Below are 26,232 nucleotides of genomic sequence, written 5' to 3' on the forward strand. Positions count from 1 at the left end.
CATTACACATGAATACAATTGGGCTCATTGGATCTACAAGAGTCTCAGCTTTACAGTGATATCCAATTTTTGCAATTCCAAGACTGTTTAGTGACCCCAGTATGCAGAAATATTCAAATACACCATTTTAGAACAGGCAAAAATAACCCATTTATACTGCATGCAAAACACTGCATGGTTTTTGCCCAAAACTGCATGTGATTATCGTAAAGTTGGCATGTCTGTAAAGGGGAGACTTGTGGGTACCCAGAGAACCCATTTTCATTCACTCATCTTGAGGTCGGTGGTCAAGGGTCCCCTTTGAAAATGGCAGTGCCAGTTTTTCCTCGCCAAAATTTGGTATCACCTTGGAGCGTTATTTAGCCTCCTTCACATGGTTAGTACCAATGGATTCCTCTGGTTTTCTAGGTTCATATGATGCCAGTATCTAGTATCTAGCTCTAAAATTGAGCCCGCTTCAACCTCCAAAATACAGAATAGCTACTCGTGTGTCGTTTTTTTCTTACACCTCTACTGTCCAGGCCCTTCTGAAGTTTCTATCCTTCTTCTATCCTGTCCGATCTTTTTTTCATTGCCAACTTGCTGCACAGCGTTGACCTGGAAGTAGTCAGAATATTGTCTGAAATTAGATATACATCACCCGGGGCCACATGTTGGTTGCGGACAGTTAGTGTTAATTGGTATTGTTAATGTCGAACTCAGATATCCAATAATCATTGAGAACGTCGTGTTTTAGCAAAACATAATGCTTAGATATCATGGGCATGAGTGCAAACTTCCCCAAATCCAATAAATTGCAGGACATAGATGCTAACGTTACCCTAAACTCCATAGCATAGCATCCAGGATCGGTCTAGTGATCAGTCAATGTACCTGTTCATGGGTTCATGAAGAGGAGAAGAAGAAGGACAGAAAGGAAGGAAGAAGAAAGATTGAGAGAAAAGAGAGAGCTGAGCTGCAGATTTTCACAAATCCCACTACTGGGAGTCTTTCCAGACCTCGTGTTCCAGATTAAATCCACACACAGAATACACATATTTAAACTATGTCGCCCACCACACATAAACCCAAAGCGGGCTGAGACTGCTGTGTTGCGACGCATGGTGTCTCACTGTCTTTCAGTTGGTTGTGTTTTTTCTCCACACTTGTGTCCCAGCCGGTGAGGTTTCCACAGTCCCTGTGACAAAACATAGCTCCTAGCTTTTAAAGAGCCAGAGTCCCATTGTCCTGCTGTGCTGTGCATATATGCTTAAATGCGGTTCCTGTAGCTGTTTAAGAAGCTGCATGAAAGTGCTCCGTCCATGACTGCTTGATGATGAGTCTCTCTGGTTTTTATGCTGTGCACAGTTACATTTTAAAGTCATTGACACATCCATCACATCATCTCTTTTTTTAACATTTTTATTTTCCTCCTCTTTATTCTTTGCTTGCAAACTCCAATCAAACGGTCAAACTAGGCGGCGCTGATCAAATATGAATCAATATTCTGTTACTGTAATGCCTATTTCTCACCTCAAATGTGTTCAGAAACATCTTATAGTGTACTGTTTAGCTGTAAAATGAGAACGTTTGCTCCAGCTGGTGGGCGGTGCTTGGTATTTCCTCAGTAACATTGATTCATATTTGATCAGCGCTGCCTAGTTTGACCGTTTGATCGAAGTTGAGTGGTTGACAGCTGCTCAGAGACGGCAGGCTCCAGCTCGGCTCTGATTGGTTGTTTTCCTCCGGTCTGTGAAATCTTGCAGATGCCATTAGGAGCACCGGAGGACACAGAGGCACATGATTTTTTCAGATTACCTGTCTCATGCACAACTGTCAGGATATAGTAACCGTTTTATAAGAATAACTTTTTTAAATCATATTTGCTCCAATTCTACCCACTGCTGCTTTTAAGTATTAGTAAAATATTTCCTATCACCTATTCTAACTCCCAGATCTTCTCCTTAAACTGCTTTTTGACTCTCCTTTGACTCTGTCTCTTTCTCCTTTTCACTCTCTGCTGCTGCCTCCTTTTTTTTTTTCTTTTTAAGAGGCGTCTCACGACTCATGGCAACTGCTCTCGTACCTCACATCTCTCTTTCTTCATCCTGTGCATGCTCTGTGTTCTGGTCTGTTTCTATGCATGTCTACATGTTATCTGTCTTTCTATCTCTATACCTTTGGCACACAGTCTTTTTTTGCTTTTCATCCCTGGCAACCTCTTCTCCTCTGGAGTCTGTAGCTCAGGTTATGTAATAGACATTAGAGAGAGGTGGAGGGAGGAATGGTGGAAGGAAGGAAGGAAGAGGGGATGGAGGAGGGGACGAAGATGCCCTGCTGCTCTACTGAGAAGCCTGATGTTCTCATCTGTCTGAGCAATTGATGCTTGGCACGGCACAGTCTGGGTTTTTATCTGATCTGTTGATCTGTTGTTTGTGTGTTACTGCATGTATGTGCTCTGCATTTACTTACTTTTGTGTCATTTTCTTACATAGGTGTTCAAATGACTCTCTTCCCCCCCCTCCCTCATAAGACCTGTTTTTGTAAGCGTAGAGCCTCTGCAGCCGGTCTGGCTCATTTTCATCTTCAGGAGCTGACATCTGGTCTGCCCGTCCTTTCCTCCCTCGCTTTCCTCCTCCCTTTCTCATCCCCTCATCATCTCATCTCATCTCTATCATGATTACACTTTGCCTCGCTGACCTGTGATGATGTAACTACATTTTGGCAGCACACTCTGAGAACTAACCCCCCTCCCCCCTTCTCAGTCTCTGCCTCACACTCTTCCCATTTCTTCCCAAGGTCTTAATCTTGTTCATATTGCATTCCCAGCAATAGCTCAATAAAAGTGAGGGGTGGGGGGTGAAAGACATTGATGGGGAGAGACAATTTGGGAATGTCGGATGATTTGGTGCTCCAGTTGTGTATATATAAGGACTTAAAAAAGAGAGGTGGGAGGCTCTGTTGCTCCTGTTGAGTAATGAGTAAAAGGATGATGGCTAATGGCACTTAGCAGCCTCCAGCATCGGCCACTTTGGGCGTCAAACATTGTCTTTTCTCCAGGCATCATCTTCTAAGTTATACTTTGGAGCATTTTTCAGTCTGCTTGTTCGTAGCCATTCTAGACCTTTTGAATCGCGGCACACATCTCAGATTTCGTCAGCATTTCAAATAGGTCTTGTGTTGTAATTACTATTTCCCCCCTGTGAGAGAAACAACTGACCAATCAGGGCGCAGTAAGAGGGATTAATAATGGGGATGTCATTTTCGTACATGGCTAGCTAGCTACTTAGCTACATTCATGGAAATACTGACAGAAAAATAGTGACAAGCGTGGATGAGATCAACACAGCTGTACAGTTTGACTTAAACATGTTAACTGCTACTGACAACAAAAAGTTGAACTATGAGGCTATGATATAAACAAAGCTTTAGTCTTCATAGGTATAGAGTTCAGAGGAAAGCAATCGCCCAACATGAAAAATACATTTGAATTCAGTCATTTGGTATTGCAAGAAGCCCAGTTCAGGCAAACTATGGAATAACAGGGCATCACTGCACATCATTCCTAGTTCACCACTGACCAACACTGCCCTCCAGATGTTTTCGGTGATGTAGCTAACAAAGGTTTTTGTTGATTGTAAGGATATTCTTCACGTCAGGACATGTACTGTATAACTACTAAAAGTATTATTTCTAATGTGTACGAGGTGTCCTGGAAGCGGGGAAATGTGTCCCTATTGTAAAAAATAAATTAAAAAAAAATGCGATAGCATGGTAATTTTTTTTAAAGATTGTGGTTATGATATAATTGTTTTGTATTTAAGCTTAGATTAATTTTTATGGGCTGTCTTACAACAAAGCGATACAATTGTCTCCATTTATTTGACTGAAATTAACAGTAAATATCTCTACCTTATGACTTATGTGTAAATATCATCTGAAGCATATAAGCAGTCATCCACCAAATACCACATTGTCTATCATTTTTATGTATTGGCTCGAAAATATAGATATTGATTTTTGTTTTTCTCATCCAGTCCTGTATAGATGTTCCATTTTACTTGACCAGCCAGAATCACACAGGAAGTAATGGCAGTCCAGTCCATGAGTGTTATTGACAGTGCAGATCAATGATTGAATGATAGATTAAGTCCCATCAGAGAAAGTATACACTCTCATTGATGTAGAATATCACAATGGACACAGCAGCATGACATCATCGTCTGATCACACATGCTGGGTCAGTTTACTATTTGGATCTGATCGCCATTGACTGCTGGACAGCCCTCGGCTGCTGGCGACTCATAGTCTTTACACACGTACTATATTCATGAATGACTGTCTGCAGAGAGAAAATGTTATGCCAAAGCTGTTCAGCTGTTTATCCACTAATACTGACTTTAATCTGCGACTAGTATTCTTTTTGTGTGTATGCACATGTTGTGTGTGATTGTAATGTTTGTATTACCGGCTTGTTGAGAGCAGGGTGGGGAGACTGTTACCAGTTTGTTTAAAGTAGAAATTTGGAGACATGTTTCAACATCTTCTGTTTTACGCTGTTACTGTCTATGAGGGACAGGTGATTGTTTTCCCCCAAAAGGGGGCGTGGTCATGCAAGCCCACTCTGGTTGACGTATTGCCGGTCTGATGTATAGTGGTGTACGAAGCTACACTTAGAACTGCAGGTCTGAAACTACCGGCGCTGTGGCTCTGCAACTGAACAATATTGTCTGTGCGTCAGGCCAGCTACGAACTATACATACTGTATGTGTGTGTGTGTGTGTCTATATGTGTGGTTTTGCATCACTTCTATTTAGTTGGCTTTATTTATTGTACTTGTGGTCATACTGTACATGCACAATATAGAAGTCTGTTCTTTGTATTTTAGTCAGTATGGTGAGTTTCTTTTCTTCAATGCATCTTCAGTAACAAATATTTCATAACTGGAAAACAGTGCTGAGAACAGTGGAACCCCTCTTGTAACCTGCTATCTCTGGTGTATGTATGTTTGTGTGTGTGTGAGAGAGAGAGAGTCAGACAGTGATAGCAGTGGGTTCAGGACTGGTGCCAGACTCGCTGCTTAGCCTGGCGCTGCCTTATCAAACAGAATGCATGTGTGTGTGTGTTGAGATTTGGGACCTGTGCTGGCTCTCTCATCAAGTATGCAGTTGGAGTCGACGCTGCAGCAGAGATGCCTAATAGAGAAAGCAGGAGAGAGAGTCAGAGAAAGACTCTGAATACGTCATACCACCCGCTCACTTCCAGCCTCTCCTCTCTCCTCTCTCCTCTTTATCGTCGCACTTGCCAATTACTCCTTTTCACACTCGTCTATCTCAGCCTGCTCTTCTTCCGCATCTCTTCCCTTTCACTCCCTACCCCACCCACTAAATTCCTCCGCTCTTATCCTCATTCATTGCCCCAGCCATTCACATCCCTCTCGCCCTACCCGTTTCCACCAAATTGAGTGTCATTCATACCTCTCTCTCAGTCCCCCTGCAGCCTGGAAAGAGCTGTCGAGAGTTTCAGCAGCCCTCTTCACGCCGTAGGTAGCCTCGGAGCACCACAGATATTACTACAGTGACACTCCACTCCGCTCGTCTTGCAGGTTCCTGTTCCCATAACCATATAAGTACTTCCTCTTGGCTGAGTGAGTGACATCACAGCGTTGGTCTGACTTGAGCAGTTGCAGAAAGGTCACAGACAGGTGGAGATTGGATGGTGTTTAAAGGGAGCCTGTTGGGAGATACCGACCACATAACTGTGTGTGTCACACACACACACGCGCACACACGCACACACACACACACACACACACACAGTCTGACTTCTCCTCATGTTCTCCTTCTCACCTCCTCCATTTCTTCTTTCTTGCTTTTCCTACAAAGAACACCCAGTTCCTGCCAAACAGGAAGTGGTCATGATTCAGTGAGAACAGATTATGTGTGTGTGTGTGTGTGTTTTGGTTTGTGTATCTCATGTTGTACAGTCTAGTTCCTCAGTCACTCGGGCAGCAGATGCTTGCAGCGCGACCCATACTCCTACTGTATGCTTATGTAGATGACTGAAAGACACAAAGACAGAACTGAATCAATGATAAATAACAGTTTCCTTATGAAGCATCAGACAAGCAGCTGGAAAATCAAAGTGTGTCAGAGAGCGCTGGAGAGTAGAGATGAGGCATCGGCATATTGCGTGTAGCAGCACACCAGAGGAGGGGATGAAGCATGCAGCATTAATCACGGTCTTCATCCACCAGCCTGTCTCAGAGGCTGACTCACTCTTCATTAGCGACTTCACTGCTGTCGGCTGCTCACCGGCGACCCGAAAGCAGACGGCAAACCACACTATCATGTCAGTACAAACTACAGTAACTATTTTGGAGCACCTGCTGGAAGCACGGCCAGATAGTCTCTACAATTATGAATATGAAAGGACTGATGCAACTCTAATGTAGGGCAATGTGGAGTCTGCACACGGCTACCATTACATTCTATCACCGCCTGGTGTATATAGACAATCATCATGTGTTTGTCTGATGTATTGTCTGTTATGTTGTGTTGACAGCAGGTTTAGCCATTAAGCTATAGCTGCAACAGAGCTTAATGGAATCTCAATGAATGTCGTTTAACTACTTAGTGTATCTACTGCTGCACTATATAAACAAGAAAGATGGTGTTTAATGGAGTTGGCTGTTAACATTTGAACATAAAATGCTTTCCACAGCTAAATATGAATATGCTCATTATACCCCCGCGACAACATAGTCGCGGGGGTATAATGACAGTAATAGTATTCATCCGTCCGTCCAACCGTCCAACCGTCCTTTCGTCCGTTCGCGTGTCACACCTTCGTTTCCGGAGCAGAACTTGAAAACGATTTAACTTAGGAACTTCAAATTTGGTATGATGGTTGACAGTGTGGTTTAGTTGTGCCTTTTGGGGGTTAGAAGTCCAGGGTGCCCAAATTGTTGGAAATTTTGGCCAAAAACTGTGAATTTTTTCAACTTCAATTTCGTTTCCGGAGTAGAACTCAAAAACTATTTAACTTAGGAACTTCAAATTTGGTATCATGGTTTGACAGTTTGGTCTTGTTGTGCCTTTTGGGGGTTAGAAGTCCAGGGTGTCCAACATTTTTGAAATTTTTCCAAAAGAACAAAACCTTTGACTCTACTTTAGCAGGGGTCAAGCAGTGAGTGGAAGTATGTGAGCCATGCTCACTTTTGCCTTGTTGAAGTGGCTGGCCTCCCTATCAAATTTAAGTATTCGTCTGACGGTCGACCAAGAGCCCAGCACCTTCATACCTCCAGATTGTGGGAATACATTAATGCAGTGTGACTCATGCCTGAAAGGACATTTTGATAGTTTGGATTTGGGTTCATGGCTCAATCACAACGACAAAAATCACAATTAGATATGTACTTCAAATCCCTCAGCCCTACCCAAACTACAGTCACCTCCGTTTTAGTAGATAAACACTAGGGATGCACAAATCTGACTTTTTCAGCCCCGATACCTGGGCTTTGGGTGTTTGCCGATACGGAGAACCAATCCGATACCAATGTTTAATTAATAATTAATAAGCTGTGTGTGGCAGTTTGGAAGTGACTGGGATCATTTTTTTAATGTCTAAGTCAACCTCAGGATTGACTTGAACATTGCTTTCCTAACTTTGTAAAACAAAATGCAACAAATATATACATAGATCTAAATTTACTGAATTGATATTTATTTTCAAAATAATAAATTAAAATCCTCAAAAATTAACAGGAATTACAATTCAAGTGTGAACTTTTTAAATGCAGCAACAAATTGGTCAAAACTTAAACAAGAATTAAAATTCCAGTATATAATGTATATCGGATATGAACATAGAATTGAATTGAATAGATCGGCCCCATTGCCACCGATACCCGATCCAGCTATTTGAGTAAGTGTCAGCCCGATATCAGTGCATCCTTAATAAACACACCTGTATTTTGTGATCAGCAAGCAAAGTCATGTAATGATAATGTGCAGCACATGTACAGGTTGCAGTGGTGCTATAACAAGTTAAAGCCCATGCAAACTATAAATTACACGGAGTGATTTAGGGGGCTTAGAGTGTTTCAGGGCCCAGAGTGAGCTGCTGTCTTGAGGTGCTGAATTTCTATCAGCACGCCTGATTCAGACCTCCGATTTAGATTAGACCGTGACACAATGACACTGCAGAGAGACATGCTATTTCCTCCTGCAGGGATCAATATGCTTGGTCAGCCATAAAGCTCCCACACTGGGCTCAGCTCTCATCTGCAAAACCCGATCCATATGCATAATCACACCAAGGTCAGGCAACAGAGCCATTTACATATAGAACGCAGGCACCTTGAACTGACAAACTCGCCTGCCAACCAGGCAGAAAATTAACCAGTCAAGTTTGAGCCTCTGCGTGCATGTGTGTGTGTGTGTGTGTGTGTGTTAAGTAGTTTTGTGTGTGTTGGGGTGTAAGGGCAGGGAGATGAGTGCTCATAGTGAGTGTGTGTGTGTGTTGAAAAACTTGAGAATACCTGTGCTTTTTCTTCCATTTTGTTTTGTCACAGACGTGGTCTTGGTAGGTGGCTAATTGAAAATGCCTATACTGCTGTTACCCTCTCTTCCCCCTCTACACAACAGTGCGTCTGTGCTTGTCTATGCATGTGTATTTATTTGTGTATTTGTGTTCTTGTTCCCAGCATGTGTCACACTATCCAGCAACACTGAGTTTTTCTAAGTTTTGGCCCCATTTAAATCTTACCTCACACACAAATATAGAAGTAAAGGCTGAAACCTGTAGTTTTTCGGGCAGTAAAATGTCATTGTAACATCTATGTTGTGCTAACTGTCATGAAATCTCTGAGGAATCTTTGTGAGCTAGTCTCTGAACCTTCTGAGTCTCATTTCACACACTCCATCTCCCTGACTTTTGCCTAATCTGTACTGTTATACTGCACTGTGTTTCCCTGCTGAGGCAGTCTGCACTGAACCCTTATTGCATACAGTTACAAGGAGGTACCTGACAGTGACAGTGATGTCTCTATGCGTCTTTCATCTCATAGCTTCATACAGTATGTTAGTGGGGGATGTTTGCAGAGCGGAACAAACTAGAGCTGCTTTTTTCTAACTTTATCACATGGTTTGTGAGTCTTTCTCTGCTCTAGTTGTTTCCATCTACTGTATGTGTGTGTGTGTGCAGGTCACAGTACAGGTGAGGTGGAATAATCGCAGATTAAAGGGTGCAGAGAAATGATTCCAGTGAACCTGATTGCGCACACACACACACACATTTACACACTCACATTTTCTTGCTGAATCATGACCTTCCTCTCTGCTGCGCCACCACTGACTGACGGATTAAAACACTGCCAGTCAAAGAGAACAAACAGTACCGCTCGTGGTCACACAAAGACACGCACACAAGCACATACTTTTCTTGCTAGAATAGCCTGACGGAAAAATAAATATTGGTGCCTCTGCAACTGACTCAGCGTGGCTGTAATGAATATCAAGGGGAGTGAGAGGGGAAAGCTGTTGACAGACACAGCTGCTAACACAACAGTGCAAGCAAACAGCCCAGTTCTCTGTGTCTCATGTAGGTAGTATGACCTGACGAAGGCTGTGACGATATGAATATTTCCACTGCAGTGATAAGATGGCACACGATGGTTATTAAAGCTAATTGAAAAAGCTGGTATTGTGTTTGCTTTTGGGGTGAAATGAAATACTGCCTGTGACGATCAAGGTGCTGGTGATTTTCAATATGACAGGTGTTGCATTGGTGAAAGGTGTCACGTACAGTACCATGGTAATGTATTGGAGGTTTGGTGTTCAGCCAAAAAGTAGCGGGGGACAAATTAGAGGAAAAACCTAAATAAATAAATTGAGGATATTGAATGCAGATGCTTCCATACATAGAGTTGCAAAGTGTCCCATTCATTTTCTGAATAGACAATGTTAGGTGACCGGTAGCTGGAGCACTTTCAAGGCTCCTGCGTGAATCATTAGTACAAAGGTCAAAAAAGGGAAAAAGTCCAGAGTGCTCCAAAGTTCAAATCTGTGTGATGAAGGTGCTCTTTGGTGGGGTACATAAAGGTTCAAAAAAGGGGGAGTCCAAGGCACTCTTCTGGCAAAAAAATAAAAAGCCTTTATTCAAATGGCTATTTCACGATGAAATGCTAAAAACAATACTGGTGCATGTTCAGATTGAGCTGGGTAACAACCCACGTGTAGCGGCACAAAACAGCCTTCTTCAGGGTGTAACCCTCAGCACACAGTTTTCCCTTTGTGAGTACAAGGTGATATATGGTTCTTTGTTTAAAAAGACACAAGCCTAAAGATTCCCATTTTTAAAAAGTGATTATATAATCTGCTGCTGAAATTAATTCACTTTCAGATTCTGGGTCCATTTTGGATGAATTTGGCAACTATGACAACTCGTTTTGTTCCCAACTGAAATGATTTTGAATTTGCTTCTCCTGGGTGTCATTTGCTATTTTCTGTACCAAACTGATGGAATTGGATTTCTCAGAAACAAAGCCAAAATAATTAAAACTAATGACCATAACGTGAACCCATCATCATTACATTATCTCAGAGAGCCCTGTGTCTCTATGTTGAGGAACATTGAGGGTATTGAACACAGACTGTATATAAGAAGTGGACGTAATGTGTCCCAAAATGTGTACTATCGTTCAACATACTTTTGTGTGAATAAACAGTAGTGTGTATGTTTTCGGACGGACTGAGCAGCAATGTATGTCGTCACTTCCTGAGAGCCTCCTTGCCAGTTGGAGACGTGTAACCATGGTAACCCATGTCAACCTCATGTGACCAAAACGACGGTTTGTGAAAACCAAAATCGGAACTAATTTAAAATATATATTACGCCTAGCAAAGTGGAATCTTATACTTACAGTTAAATTGAAGCTTTATCGGCGTTACAGAGCTGTCTGTCAACGTCCGTTATGAATGTTGTCATCACTACCGCATTGCATTGTGGGATATTTATGCCACCGTAGTGTCCAGTGTTGCATACTGTAATATTTCACTGGAAATAGTATGCAATTTGTGTACTATTGGTTTCATACTGAGGTTTCAGACATACTAAAATATCTCACATACTGTTTTAGCATGCTAAATAGCATGTTAGTATGGCATTTCAGACGCTACCCAGGTTTTTGGCCGTCGCCATCTTGGTGTTTTGCAACCAGAAGTGATATGAGAAGGTGGAGCTAAGTAGCCTACAACCGAACACTGAATAAGACATTTTTAGGCGACCAAAATGTTGCAGTTAACTTTTATGACTTTTCACAAAGCCGTGGTAGTGACCTGTCAATCACAAGGTCTACGGTCTATTTGACTCTAAATGGGACCATAATTTACTAAATGAACATCATGCTGTATTGAATAAGACTTGAAACTAGCGATTGAGACCATAAACTCATGTTTACAATGTTTACTGAGGTAATAAATCAAGTGAGAAGTAGGGTCATTTTCTCATAGACTTCTATACAATCAGACTTCTTTTTGCAACCAGAGGAGTCGCCCCCTGCTGGCTATTAGAAAGAATGCAGGTTTACTTCCGTACATCCGCATTGGATGTGACTGGCTTCACTTTTAGACCAAATGATGTGAATCATAATGTGTCGTATATGCCACCACCAGATCCTACCTCCTATTGAATCTATAGATTTTGGAGAGACCGAATGAGGGAATATCTTTTGGAAGAACGGTGTTCATTCTTCCAGTGGAGATCCAGAGATTTTAATTTGTCATCCATCTGTATTTGTGACAGAGGGTGTCATAATGTGATGGTGATTGTGCTTCGATATGCTGTGTGTGGTGTTGATGGATGTCATGAGTTTTGTGGAGCCACTTCAGTGGGATGGAAACTGGGAGGGAGAGACAGAGATGAGACACAATAGCTACGAATATAGCTTCATTGTTCCATTATGTATTATTTTAAGGGGGAGGGATCATTTGTTGTTGTTGTTTCTGGAAGTATAACAGGTCACGGTATCATCCTTTACAAGGACCTGACCTGCAGTGACACACCTGACTCATGCTGTGTGTGTGTGTGTGTGCCCCCACTAGTTCTTCAGTTACACAGCAGATCAAATGACATCATTTGGGCTCTCAACCACACACTCCTCTCTGTCTGTCTGTCTTTCACTCACACTCTTAGTCACCCCTGTTGCTCTCATCTCCCCCACTTTGTCTGACAGCTAGCCAGACGTCATGTTACTGCTCTATCTCATGGTTCTTGATCACCAGACTTTAACCGCAGTTTTTTTTTGGGCTGTTTTGTTTGACCTCCCCCTAAGGACAGAGAGGGCATTAAATGCAGACAGTAATGCTGCAGCTTCCACAGTCGAGTGTTTTTCTTTGAGCAGATGGTGAAGTGTAAAGCACTTCCAATGTTCAAAAATGTACATTATGTGCAGCAAATGCTTGACTCGTGGTATTGTATGAATTCTGGCAGGAAAGGTAACAAGGCATAAATAGTAATATAAAGAGGGAGGTGGGTGGCTTTCAATATCTGTTAGTTCTGGCTAAAAAGAGAGAAAAGATGGCTCGCTCCTCGTTGCCATTTACTAAGCCCCCGTTCCTGGTGCCTGTTGGTGTTTTTGGATCTGAGAGAAGCTTTAGGCTCTGTGCCACAGCGGAGAGGCAGATTCATACAATGGAGTCCTTCCAAAAGTCCTCCATCACACACACACACACACACACAGACACACGCACATGCACACACAGACTCAAACAGTCACACTGTCACGGGCACACGCTTAATTATTCAGTCACTAATTATCTCGTATACCCGGTTACGTAACTGAGGTTGCTTTTGTGAGCAGAGGGATGAAGAGACTTGTGAGGAGAACTTGCCGGAAGAGCCGAGCTTTTGAGAGAATTTCATCTGGCCTCGCTGCTGATGCAACTTCTCCGGAGCATCTGAAACTGCTTGAAAAACACAGAATATCTATATCTGGTGTAGATGCAAAGATGAGGCTGTGTTCAGATCAGCTTGTACATACCAAAGCACACAGCCACTTGTGTATTTAATAGGGCTGTCAATCGATTCAAATATTCAATCGCAATTAATCTCGTGATTTTCCATGATTAATCTTGATTAATGGCAAATTAATCACACATTTTTTATCTGTTCAAAATGTACCTTAAATGGAGATTTGTCAAGTATTTAATACTCAACGTGGGAGTGGACAAATATGCTTGCTTTATGCAAATGTATGTACATATTTATTATTGGAAATCAATTAGCAACACAAAACAATGACAGATATCAGATCAAATCATAACATGGCAAACTGCAGCCCAACAGGCAACAACAGCTGTCAGTATGCTGACTTGACTATGACTTGCCCCAAACTGCATGTGATTATCATAAAGTGGGCATGTCTGTAAAGAGGAGACTTGTGGGTACCCATAGAACCCATTTGCATTCACATATCTTGAGGTCAGAGGTCAAGGGACCCCTTTGAAAATGGCCTTGCCAGTTTTTCCTCGCCAAAGTTTGGAGCGTTATTTAGCCTCCTTCGCGACAAGCTAGTATGACATGGTTGGCACCAATAGATTCTTTAGGTTTTGTAGTTTCACGCGATGCCAGCATCTTCACTCTAGCTTTGAAACTGAGCCCCGTAAAAATTGCGTTAAAGAAATTAGTGCCGTTAAAACAAATTTGCGGTAACACGTTATTGTCGCGTTAACTTCGACAGCCCTAGTATTTAAATATCCCTTCATATGTAATATAAAGACGCATCTCTTTTCCCTGCCCTCCTTTTCTCCCTCATCTCCCCTTGTTTGCCCTTGTCTTGCTTTAGTAGTTTGTCATTATTTTTTCTGTCATGAAAATATTCTATCCTTTCATTGCTTTCTTTTTCTCTTCAATTTATTTTGACCTCTTTTGCTTTCCCTCTCTCCTTCCACGACTTCTCCTTCACACCCACTGTTCCTTAATTTGTATTACTCCTTGTGTTGCCTCTCTCCTGGTGTCTTATCTTCCTCCATTTTTTTCCACCGCTACCTCCCCTCCTTCCTTCCTGAATCTTCTCCACTCTCACTCCTCTGTCTCAGTGTGAGATCCAACACGCTGTGAGACAGTTTCAGTCAGCACAACTCTTGGAAAATTGTGCATTTTTAATCGGAAACTCATGCTGAAGTGCAACACCATGAATGTGTTCAAGGTTAGACTGTCAGAAAAGTTATCTCTATTTCTTCAGTTCATTAAATGTCAGACTCTCTATAACATCCTGTCTTCGCGTATGACCATTCGGAGCAGCTATATGCTTTTTTTTTGCTTTATATACTTTTGCCTAGTGGTCGGATGGCATGTCGTTCGAACTACTTCATTTCAAGAATACCCCAGCCTTAAAGGGTACCTTCGGTATTTTTCAACCTGGACCCTATTTTCCCACAGAGAAATAAAATGTTTTTCTTACCTTTCGCTTGATCCGGTCTGTTTGTTATTGTGTCCAAGTCCTGCTCAAGTAGAAGTGTCGTTGTGAAATCTGAATATCCGTATACTCTGGCTCAAATAAATACGGGCGGCCATCGAATTCAAAGATCTCATCCACGTTGTCGAAATCATCTAAATATTCAGCCATGACATAAAAAATCATTTAGATAACACTAAGCTACGCTTTCTGTACAACACAACAAACTCCACCGTTGTCTTCCGGCAACACGTCACCTCGCGAGATTTCAGAACCAGAATTCTCCTTCAGCGAGAATCTCTCCATAATGTCAGACACTTATAATAACAATCAGAGCCTGTCATGGCAACAGCAAGCACTTTTACTGGACGTAAATGACGGTGCCAGGTTGAAAAATTCAGAAGTTCCCCTTTTAGAGTCTATATAGGTCAAATAAAGACGTGTGTGTGTGTGCGTGTGCGTGTCTGTGATTGCATGTAAATGTCAACAAATGCTTGTCGTATAACTGCGTATGCTTAATTAATCAGATAACAGAGGACACTAACTTGGAGGGAAGATAATAAGAGATAATTGGTTAAAACAAGGCCCAGTGTGACACTGTCTACTTCCATCATTGTCATTGTGCGCGCACGCACACACGCACACGCACACACACTCACAGACACGTGTGCGGGCTTCTAATAGCCTGGCATGACCAGTCACAGTCACACATTGTGCACACCAACATTAGCTTCATGTTTGTACATTATGGAAAATTCTTTATTTTTGTTGAATAAACGTAATCTTAGTGAAGGTTTAATGTCTGATTTTCTTTTTGACAAACAACACACCTTATCAACACATCCGCCCGGGGACTAAGCATACACTTACTGGCAGCCACGTGATTAATGCACACACACAATCACACAGAAAAACAAACACCCCACATGGGCTCTTTTTTTTCACATGTTGACATTTACAGTAGTTGCAGCTGAACCTTGTGAAGCGTCACCGTGGCATCAGTTTACCTCGGGCTAGCCCGGAGCCTGCGGGGTGTGCAGGGGCGGCGGCGGGGCTCAGCGTTGTTGCTAAGGAGCACATGCGAACATCACCTTTCATCAGCGCTGCCCACAGTCCCCATCTATAATGTGTCTAAACCAATCTGGTATGCGACTGAGCGCCCTGCATGCCTCTGACATCATGGAGTTTCCAATGCTGCGATCGTCTCACCTCGGAGATAGCAGCTTTGATATTTCACACCGCTGGCTCACTCGCAGGGGTTCCCCACCCACCACCCCTCCTGACCATAAATGGACTCTGGAGAGTCGATGTTTATGGGGACGGAGGTCACCTGATAGCCCAAAGGTCAAATCTCCAGCAGTTCATGTTGCGTAAGAGTCAATGTACTCGACTTTAAACTAATGATATTACTCTAAGGGAAGCTTAAATCTTGAGCTGACATTTTTGGTGTGAGGACGGGCTGATTCCGAATCAGGATGTGATTGCGTAACTTTGGACACATTTTTGAACAAAGTATTAATGTTAATGCTGGAGCAGCACTTTCTAGATGAAAAACAAGCTTATGCAAACACTTTAAGTAATCGTTAAAGGACAGTTTACATTTACCAATGCACACTCTGCTGTAACACTATACGCTTATGCTATAAATGAGATGAGCACCTACATAGACAGCCAGCTTGATGATTTACTGCAGCAAAGTGTTGAATGGGGTTTTTCCTTGTGGAAAATCCCATAAATATCCCTAGGTGTCAGTTACACTTTTAAAAACTCAGGATTTTATCGTAGGTGTTCTGCTATTTGCAATATAATAATGTCTATTTTCATCTTTTTATGACATGGATTTTATAGATTGAATGATGAACTAGCTTTTCCCTTCAGTGGAAAAAATGTATTTTAACTGTACAATGTTCAGTAATCCAACCGTGTACAAGCAGCAGAGGAATGCTGTGTTATTCCAGTGGATTACCTCTGAGGCTTCCTTTCCTGTGAGGGGCGCGTGTCAAGCCTTTTCTTGAATATAAAAGGGTTTGTCAGGCCAGACATGCAACCTGATACCATTGTTGCACCGAGCATCTCTTCGTCTGCAGGAAGGAGCCACCTCCATGTTTGGCTAACATTCATCTCTGTTTGCTAACAGCTGGTTTTCTTCTTCTCCTATTTAAAAAAAAAAAAAAAAATCTTGTTTGTGCAGAATTTCCTGTATAAATGGACACAGAGACAAACAAACCCATGAACTAACAAAGTTAATACGTCACAAACCGATGATAGATGTTCACCACAATTTATTTTTTGCCGGTTTGTTATGAGTGGTATGATACTTTATAAGACCAGGACTCAAATTTTCCATCACACACACACACACACATGCAAACCCACACAGCCAGCAGAACGAGGTGACATGACACGTCTAACTTTAGTCTCCTTCTCTGCCGCTCTGGATAATCCAGTTAGGATGCGCTATCAGGAGGTTTTAGCTTTCTCGCTTCCAGCTGGATAGAAAACAGACTCCAGCCTGGACTGGCCTGGCCTGGATTGGCCTGCTATCCTGAATAAACCTTTGTCACATAAACGCGTGTGACACAAACACTGTAGGATCTCCCCCCATACGCACACACATAAATGCAGTACATCCTGTCAAAACTCTTCTTTGGCTATGTGTGTTTATGTGTTTGCAAGTGTGCAGGTGAGTTGCTGAGCAAGTGTGTGTGAAGGTCAGAGGTTGCGGGGGGCACCGGCTGATGTCACAGACCCAAAAATGAGAGTAGTGTCCTTGATGACAGCCTGGCAACTATAATTGTCGTGACAACCCCTAGGAATGACCTGTCATGTGACACCCCTTCCTCAGATCCGAGTGCATGGAAAAAGAAAACACACGCACACACACACATAGCTGTGTCAGCGGGGGGAACCCTTCGGAAACAATGTCTGGCATGCTTGGGGATTTGAGAGGGGAGTGCGGGAGGGATTTCACCCACTCTGGAGAGCACCAAACCTGGGCATGAAACGAGGCCACGGACCTTCATTTTCACCATAAACTGAATAGTAGATGTAAACTGATTGTCCTTGTTTCCAAAAAAGGACGATGCCACTATGTTTTATGGTGTTTTTCTGACTCATTTTTGAGATGGAAAGAATCTTAAGTGCTCCCTAAAAGTCCTATCTTGTTTGCCAGCCCGCCTCTCCTCCATGCAAAATGTATTTTCCAAACCTGTTGCTTGCTTTTGGCAACACACAAAGCAAGATTAAACTTATCTAAAATAAGCCTGTGTAATTCAACCCCCGACACATTCTCTCATCTTCCAGCCGTCCATAAAGAAAGCGTGATTTGAGTGTGACGAGCAAGCGCTGACATATTTCCTCCCTTGTTTTGAAGCCAACGTCACGGGGATAGCCATCACGGGACAACATGGCTCCAGCCCTCTGATGTCTGGAACACACACACACCTACAAATGTGCGTGCATAAACAGCTAACACACTCTATCACTTGTGGAGTGCATTTGGGAATGTTTTAATGCATCTGTGGCTCATGTTGCTTCTCTCCTTGTCACTTTAGTTCTGTTTCCATAGTTCCTATCTGCTGCCTTTCTGTTGTCCGTGTATGTCTATATGTTTGATAGACATATACATGTTATTATGAGTGTACAACATACATGTAAAGTTTCATACTGCGCGCACACACACCTAAATGTGTTGTTTAATGTGTGAGGCTGCTAACTGAATCAGTATTACGCGCTCACACACACATATGTAGCTTTTAGAGACTGGTAATTAGTCGAAGCAGTAAGGTGATAACAAGCGTCAGCCACACGTTTGCAAGGGAGGTGTCGGTGCCAACGTGCTGCTGGAAGTCACAGCCCCACCTATCACACTCTCAACCCCTCCTTCCCAGGAGGATAGCCTTAAACACAGATGTACACAAACTCAGACTTTCATAAGTACAAGATAATATGAGCATTTCTAAGGCTAACACACATGAGCTACACCTTTTACTCAAAGTGAACATGTGCATCAAGAGAGTGTACTGTATATGCCTCCACCCACTCCTCCTCCTCCTCCTCCTCCTCCATCTACACAATCTATGAGTCATCTGATCCGAAAGGTGAGATGCAGCATTCAGTAGATTATTTTCATCTTGTCTTGCTACATGAGAGGCAATCTTCACTTTTCTTTTGTCCTCTTTCATTTCCCTCCTTGGCTTTCATCCCTCGGCCCCCCGGTGACGAGCTACAAGTTGAAACCTTGTTGCTTGTGACAGATTTTGTGCAGTCTGAGGTCATGTCAGAATGCTCCCCCCCCCCATGAGCACACATATATGAGCGCCCATATGGTCCTGCGGAGTGGGAGGTTTCCATCTCTGCTTGCTGCTCATGATTGAACGGCAGCTTGATCAAATAGAGACACTGTGTGCGTATGTGTCTCATCAATCACAGGAGGTGGTCCCCAGTCAGAGCGGTCTTTGTGGCCATGATGAGAATTTGCTGTTTGATCATATGGTGTTGCTATAATGATCACACCAATGTATACTCATACTGAAAAACATACTGGGGATTCATCAGAGACATATTGGTGTCAGTCTCTTCCTCTCTGTTCTTCCTCTTCCTACCTTCTTTCCTCTCCCAATATGTCTCAGGTCCACTTTAACTTCCTTCTCCTTTCTTTTCTCTCAGGTTGTGGAAACAGCAGTATGAGCGGCGACATGTACAGTGCTGGCTACCACTCCATCACCAACATCGACTACTCCTCTGTGTGCATCAGCGCAATGAGTGCCAGGAACAGCGACTGCCCGGGTATGACCTGGCATCAGATGGACATGCGCGAGCTTTCCTTCCCCGATGCGTCCTTCGATGTCGTCCTAGAGAAGGCCACGCTGGATGCCATCCTGGTGGAAGAGAAGACACCTTGGGAGGTGTCCCCTCACACTGCCGGTCTCATTCACCAAGCGCTCACAGAGGTATGAATCCTAATAAGGGTTGAATATTTCTTGAATTGAGATTACAAGTTTTATTTGGAATTCTTGCCATTTTTGGCAAAACATTCGCTGGGATATTTTTAGTATAAACACACTGGTGTTTCTGTTCTGTTGTGTTCTACGTCTGTGTGTTTACGTACTGAAACAGAGATGCCAGCACAATTCAGCTGCCATAGCTGAATACTAAAGTACAACCTTCACATACCATTATTATGGTAATTACAGTTCAGCTGTGACGCAGAATTGACTGATCTGCACTTGGATAAAATCCTAGAACAAAGTTGTATACATTTGTGTTATTCTCAAATGAATTAGAAGAATTAAACACACAAAACATATTTAACATATAGCGCCCCTATGTAATCCACGTAATCGACAAACACCGCGTAGGGAGGCGGTTGGGGTGGGTTGGTGGGTCAAAAAACAACGGCCTTTTACCCAGAAGGCCGGTGTTCATATTCCATATGAAACCAGAAGTCAACGTTGATTTATTTGTCATGTATCTTTCGTACTTAAGTTACGCCATTTCCGTAGTTATTTTAACCCAAATCCCGATCGTTTCTAAGTGGTTTTGTTGCCTAGACCTAACCAAGTTGTCTCATGTGAAGACGGAAGTTTATTTTGAAAAGACTGTATGCATGTAACGAACGGAAATTAACACGTGTTGCTGGACATTTGTAGGAAAACACAAAAAATGTGCAATAACTTTTCGTAAGATATCATAGGAACTGTTGTATGAGAATACATTGAACAAAAAGGCTACTTGAAATATATTCTGTTATTTTAATAATGTTCTGTCCTCTGCCAGTCAGTATAGTATAAGCTACAAGTGCCTTTACACGCCTATGATGATATTTGAATGCTCTGCTACAGTAAGAGTTTATCTGTAAATGACTTCTCCCCGACAGTGAAATTGGTAATAGTGGCACTTTACATTTCCACTCCATCTCCGCAGCCCATCAGTTGACTTACATGACGTCGAGTGCCCTTCAGCTGCTGGCTACAGCACTAACCACCACTGTGTCAATGTGACAATGACAATGTTTTGGCCATTAGCCATGCTTGACCTTGACACAGTAAGACAAGAGAACGCTGCTATCAACTGAAGTAGGTGACTCCTGAGCTCTGAATGGGGAAGAATTACTCATGATGTACTCACTGCTGCATTTGGAGCACAGCTAAATGAGTTGTAATTCAAAGTTTAGTTTGTAATTACGGGTATACTTTAGGCTCAATACAAAGACCGAATATATAATTACAGTAAATGCAACAGTGGGAAAGGTCAGATTGTGTGAATCATTTTAATGGAGGTAGAGAAGACTAAGTGCAACTAATGTTAATGCAAATTTAAACTGAAACTGGCCTTTTTACCTGATAAAGTACACATAAATGAAAATATTCTGGTGCTTTTCACTGAAAATGTTGTAGTCAGTAGGATACCAGCATAGAGTTTATGCTGATGATTTGGATTTGGCATTAAGTGATTCAGTGCGGAAAGTATTAGTCAGTTAATTAAAAAATCAACCGACAATTATTATAAATTTGAGAAACACATGCATTAGCATGTAAACCATCCACAATTTAAAATATTTAAAGAATCGGTTTTGCAAATGTTTTATGAGGAAGGAAATGCATTGGACGTGTTTGTCAGGCCTCAAGGATACACACAGTGAGACTCCACGGGGCGCCTTTAATTGAAAAGTAATCAACAGATTAATCAGTGATGAAAATGAGTTAGTTGCAGCTCTGTAGTATAATGTAATTTCCACCTTTTATTAGGGGCGTAAGAAAATATCAAAAGTATCGAGTATTGCTATATTATGTTTTGTGATACTGTATTGATTCTCAAAAAAACAATTGATTTTTAATTAATAATTTACATGCAAAATGCATAGATTAACTCATTCAATACTTTGTATAATTCGCAAAGTGTATGTGCCTTCTCAAAGTAGTGCTATGATGTTGGATGTTAAAGGAACTGTGATAAATGCAAATTCAGATTCCCCTGTTCTGATTGCATTATAAAAGTAAACTTGCTTTTACTCAGATTTTATGCATATGGTGGTCTGTTCTTTATACTATGACAGTTTTCCTAAAATTAGACTTAAAAAATCACAATATATTCGCTTGCTTACCGTATTGTGATATATTGAATCGTAACCCCTGTATGGTGATACGTATCGTAATGCCAGATTCTTACCAATACACAGCCCTACTTTTTATTTGAAATTCCAACCATTTTTGAATGTGGGGGGAAAAAAATGAATGTTCGATCTGTGAACATCTGTTTAAATTCATGTGTACAAGAAGCTGTGTCTTGTACTGTAGCGCGGGGGGCGTTCCTTAAATGCATTAGATTATTTTTGGCTTTTTGCTTTTATTTTCTGATAGTGACAGTGATTATGAAAGTGGGAGAGAGAGAGAGGGGATGACATGTAGCAAAGTGGGTCGGATTTGAAAACCCTGGCCGCTGCGGTAAGGACTCAGCCTTGGTACATGGGGCGCCTGTGAGCTACCGGGGCGCCCCAATGTTCGTCTCTTTACTGACCTTGTAAAACACAACTGTAACGTTAACTTGCCACTCCAGTGAGACCGCAGAGGCACAACGAATGAACGGAAAACGATCACCTGGCAAAATTTACTCATGTGCTGAAACAAAAAGCAGGTGGGACAGAAAACAAATGTCAGCAGGTTTGTTGGCATAAACTGCAGGAGCTAGCAACAACTGCATTTGACTTAATTTGTCGAACTTTTTTCTTATTCCACTCCATTATGTGCTTTCAGTGTCCTTCCTTCTTTTCCGTTTGTATTGTTTTAAACTGGGTGTAATATTTCCTGAATGAGAAGTCAGTTCCACCCCTTTAAGTTGCCGGAGATTTGAGAGCTTTGCAATTTTGTGCTTTGTAGTCAGTTTGTGGCCCAAATTACAACTGGTTGGACGTAGTTTGAACTTTTAGTTTTTTTGAGATATTGACAACCTTAATAGATACAGCACTCTGCAGTTACTGGGTAATATAAAATAAAAGGATTGGCATGATACATAGCATGTATTTATGGCAGTCATCCCAGAGAGAAGATGAAGCCTGAAAAATGTTATCAGACTGAAGTATTTATAGGATGTTTTGATCACCCCAAATCAACTCAGGTTTTAATGCTACGAGCTTAACCAGGGCCAAGCTTGACTCAGGGAGTAAACAAAGGCATACACAGCGCTGTATATGGGCCAAGTTTTTAAGGACAGCGTCTGACAATAGCAACACACACACAGAAGGAAGTCTTAAAGGAGGATCAGTGAGTGTGTATGGGGGACAGATGGGAGTATTTGACTTCCTTTCAAAAGAAGCGAAGCCGAACTCACGAAGCAGCCCTGTTTGAAAGCCATTACAGAGAGTCGAGCTCCTTCTCAGTCATCATCACCTGCTTCCCTCCACACCATCTCTTCTTCTCACTTCTGCCTCTCACTCTGTTTTCCCCTCATTTCCACTTTTCGTTTCTCTCACCTGCTCTATGCTGAGGGCTGTGCGGAGATGGTAATGTGTGATTGTGTTCATGTTCTCTTTCTGCTGCACTCTGAGTGTTGTGCATCTTTATGTGTGCAAATACTGGGGTGTGTGTGTGTGTGTGTGTGTGTGTAATCACAGAGAAGTCGATAGCTCTCTGCGCTGGTGTATTTTTGCTCTCTCGCTGTCGCTCGTATGGGTACAGCAGTCACGATTCCAGTTTGTGTTTGTGTATATATGTGTGTTTTGCAGAAATGTGGGAGGTGGGTTCAGAGCCTACTTTCATTTCTTGCAACAAAAAAAAACATTCTGACTAAATGCAAAAAAAAAAGAAAGGGGACAAATGGAGAGAGATGAGAAAGAGAGAGAAACTGAAGAAGCAGGGAAATGGCCCGAGTGATGAAAAGGGAGGAGATCCCTGAAGAATCTTTTGCTGAATTCACACACAAGGAAGGAGGGATTGAAGGGAAAAGGAGAAAGGAGAAAGAGAAAACTGCATGACGGCACAAGAGAAAGAGAAAAAGAAGAGGGAAAAAGGAGACAGAAACCGAGACTGACAGAAAGCTAATGAGCAGTGCGCCAGTGTGAGACCGATGGGAAGAAGGTAGGAAAGGAGAAGTAGAAAGAGAAAGAGGGAGGGGAGGGAAAAGAGTGGAGCGCCTTTTAATCTAAAATCTGCTTTGAGAGAGTTTCCTCACAAAAGCAATGTGTCGAGGTTAAAAGCAAAAAAATATACAGGTGACAATCAACAATCTATACCACTTCACATCAATAGATCTTATTTCACATCAGCATGATAACAAAACATGCAAAAACGTGTATTAAGAACACGAGGTACAAAGGCACAGAACAAACATCAAATGCACCAGACATCATCTGGTGCCTGATGATCTTCTCATCGCTGATGCCTCTCAAGGACACACATACTGTGTATAGAATCGTGGTACAATAGGTGTACCAACAAGTACAGTTTTATTTTTGTTGCTAACATGCACACACACACACACAAACAAAATCTCACAGTAGAGGCCGTGGTGCACTGAGGTGTGAAATTTATTTCACAGCCTGACATGCTCTGTGAATCACTCTTACTGTTGCTATGGAGACTCTTTCGTTGGATATCATCTCAGACTAACACTTTTAATTGTTAACCTTTAGTCCTGATTAAAGAGGTAAAGATTAGTCCTTGGGCTTGTTCAAAGGGGGTAAGGGACAGTTTTTAAGTCATCTTCAAATGTTTTTCAGTCCTGTTTAAAAAGTGAATATAAATCTGTGGTTTAAAGCTGCAGTCGGTAACTTTGAGCAAATATGATAAAAAGTTATTTTTTATAAAACTGTCACTATATCCTGACAGTAGTGCATGAGTCAGGTAATCTGTGAAAAAAAAATCGTATTCCTCTGCTCCCTCCTAGTGCTACTAAGTTTGCATTTACAAGATTTCACCGCGCTCGAACAAAAGCAACCAATCAGAGCCGAGGAGTCTCTAAAACAGCTGTCAATCACTGCTTATGAAACATGTGACTTATTCTGTTACTGTAAAGCCATGGGCACACTACCAACGTCAGGAGCGTGTGGCGTCTGCGTCGCGTGGTGGCTGCGTGATGCAGGAGTCTGGTGTTCACACTAGACGCGTGTTGGCTGCATGTCCGCTGCCTGTCAGCTGTGTTTCTGCTGCTGCTGTCAGCTCTTTCTTTCTGTGTAGAGTTTGCCTTTTAATGGCCATTTAACTTCAGGATAAATATAATTTATATTTATTTTAGATAGAGAAAGGTTCATAAACGTGCGGTAATTAGTAAATAATAGTAATAATCCACAATTAAAACTCCGTACTGTATTCATTTATGATGCTTTCCAAGTCACTGCTTGTTCCACATCACTGTCCGGCACATATTTCAGAATAAAAGCCTCGTGTTAACAAATGAAGGAATTCTGTGCAAAGAAAACCCGCTTTAGGGCTTTTATTTCGAAATGAAAGCAGGAAGTGTTGATTTAAACCCCAAACTTTATCAATTCTTGGAGCTCTCAAAGTGACTGCGTGATCCACAGCACTGACTGCTCATATTTCAGAATAAAAGCCTCGTGTTATCAAATGAAGGGATTCTGTCTATAGAAAAAACGCCTGAAGGCTTTTATTTTGAAATGAAAGCAGGAAGTGGCACGGCTGGCGTTTTCCATGCGTTTTTAGATGCTAAATGTGAACGGAGAATACTTTCTCATTTTACAGCTAAACGGTACATCAAAATATGTTTCTGAAAACATTTGAGGTGAGAAATGGGCATTACAGTACTCTTACTGGTCGTTTTCCTTCAGGTGCGGTGAAGTCTTGCAAATGCCATTAGGAACACAGGAAAACACAGATTATCTGTCTCATGCACTACTGTCAGGGTATGGAGACCGTTTTATAAAAATAACTTTTTAATCATATTTGCTCAAAGTTACAGACTGCAGCATTAACATGATACTTTATTGATGTATGTGGAGATTTTCTCTTTTTGCCTCTTTCACTAGGCGGTCAGAGTGCAGAGTCAGCTGAAGAACAGTGTCCCTGGTGTCTGTTTTTTTTTTTTTTTGCTCAAGGGCACTGAAGTGGAGATTGTTGATAATGCAAGGTCTTGAATTTTAGCCAAGTTTACAAGTTTGGTAATTCTGCACAGTGTTAGTATATCAGTGAGAGAATTTGAGTTAAAGCCAAGTCGTTGTTGTGTGCAACAGATGAAGGAAAAACTTTAAAGCTGAGCATTTAAAACCTTGTGAAGGAAAGACCCATTTGATCCTCTTCTGAGGTTTTTTGGTTCAAAGAAGTGTGATTGTTGAAAACTGAAAATACATTATAGAATTTACAAAGTGAGATATTTGGTGATTAGATTCACATGTTTTTCTGATCTTTTAAATTGTATATGACATGTATCTTCTTTTCTGTGTGAAGTGCTAGTTTTGTTCTCAGCTCCTTCATAAGAATTTTGTGCAAGGTTTTAGGCACATTTTAGCCAAACAGAGCATTTTCACAGAGACTGAGCATAGTTTAAGTGTGCGAGGAATTGACGCTAGAATCATGCATCCCCACAATCCCAAGGAATCCCCACCTCCACTGGGCTAATGTACTGGAAAACACTGTGTACCCACCCACCCTTCATGGTGGGGAGGCTGTCATGACATCATCCTGAGCTGGTTTAATGCAGAGAATGACAAACATTCATTGACATTGATTGGTTGTCCCTGGCTCCCGCTGTGGAGAGTTCTCCTCTGTTCCATTACCGGGAAGCTTGGACGCCTGCCGGGAAGACGGCCCGAGGGGAACATTCATATTAGGACACACACAGATGGC

General features: G+C 42.0%; 1 protein-coding gene across 2 annotated transcripts in view; it reads left to right on the forward strand.

The window, feature by feature from the left end:
- The window catches only part of ece2a (endothelin converting enzyme 2a), an 88,184-nt gene that overhangs the window by 24,223 nt on the left and 37,729 nt on the right, over positions 1–26,232 (forward strand). For both annotated transcript variants that reach the window (XM_037787745.1, XM_037787746.1), the window contains exon 3: positions 19,106–19,389. In XM_037787745.1, the coding sequence (XP_037643673.1) occupies positions 19,106–19,389 (284 nt within the window). The remainder of the gene's footprint in view (positions 1–19,105; positions 19,390–26,232) is intronic.

This window comes from Sebastes umbrosus, chromosome 12 (genome assembly GCF_015220745.1).
Source record: "Sebastes umbrosus isolate fSebUmb1 chromosome 12, fSebUmb1.pri, whole genome shotgun sequence".
NCBI classification, from domain to species: domain Eukaryota; kingdom Metazoa; phylum Chordata; class Actinopteri; order Perciformes; family Sebastidae; genus Sebastes; species Sebastes umbrosus.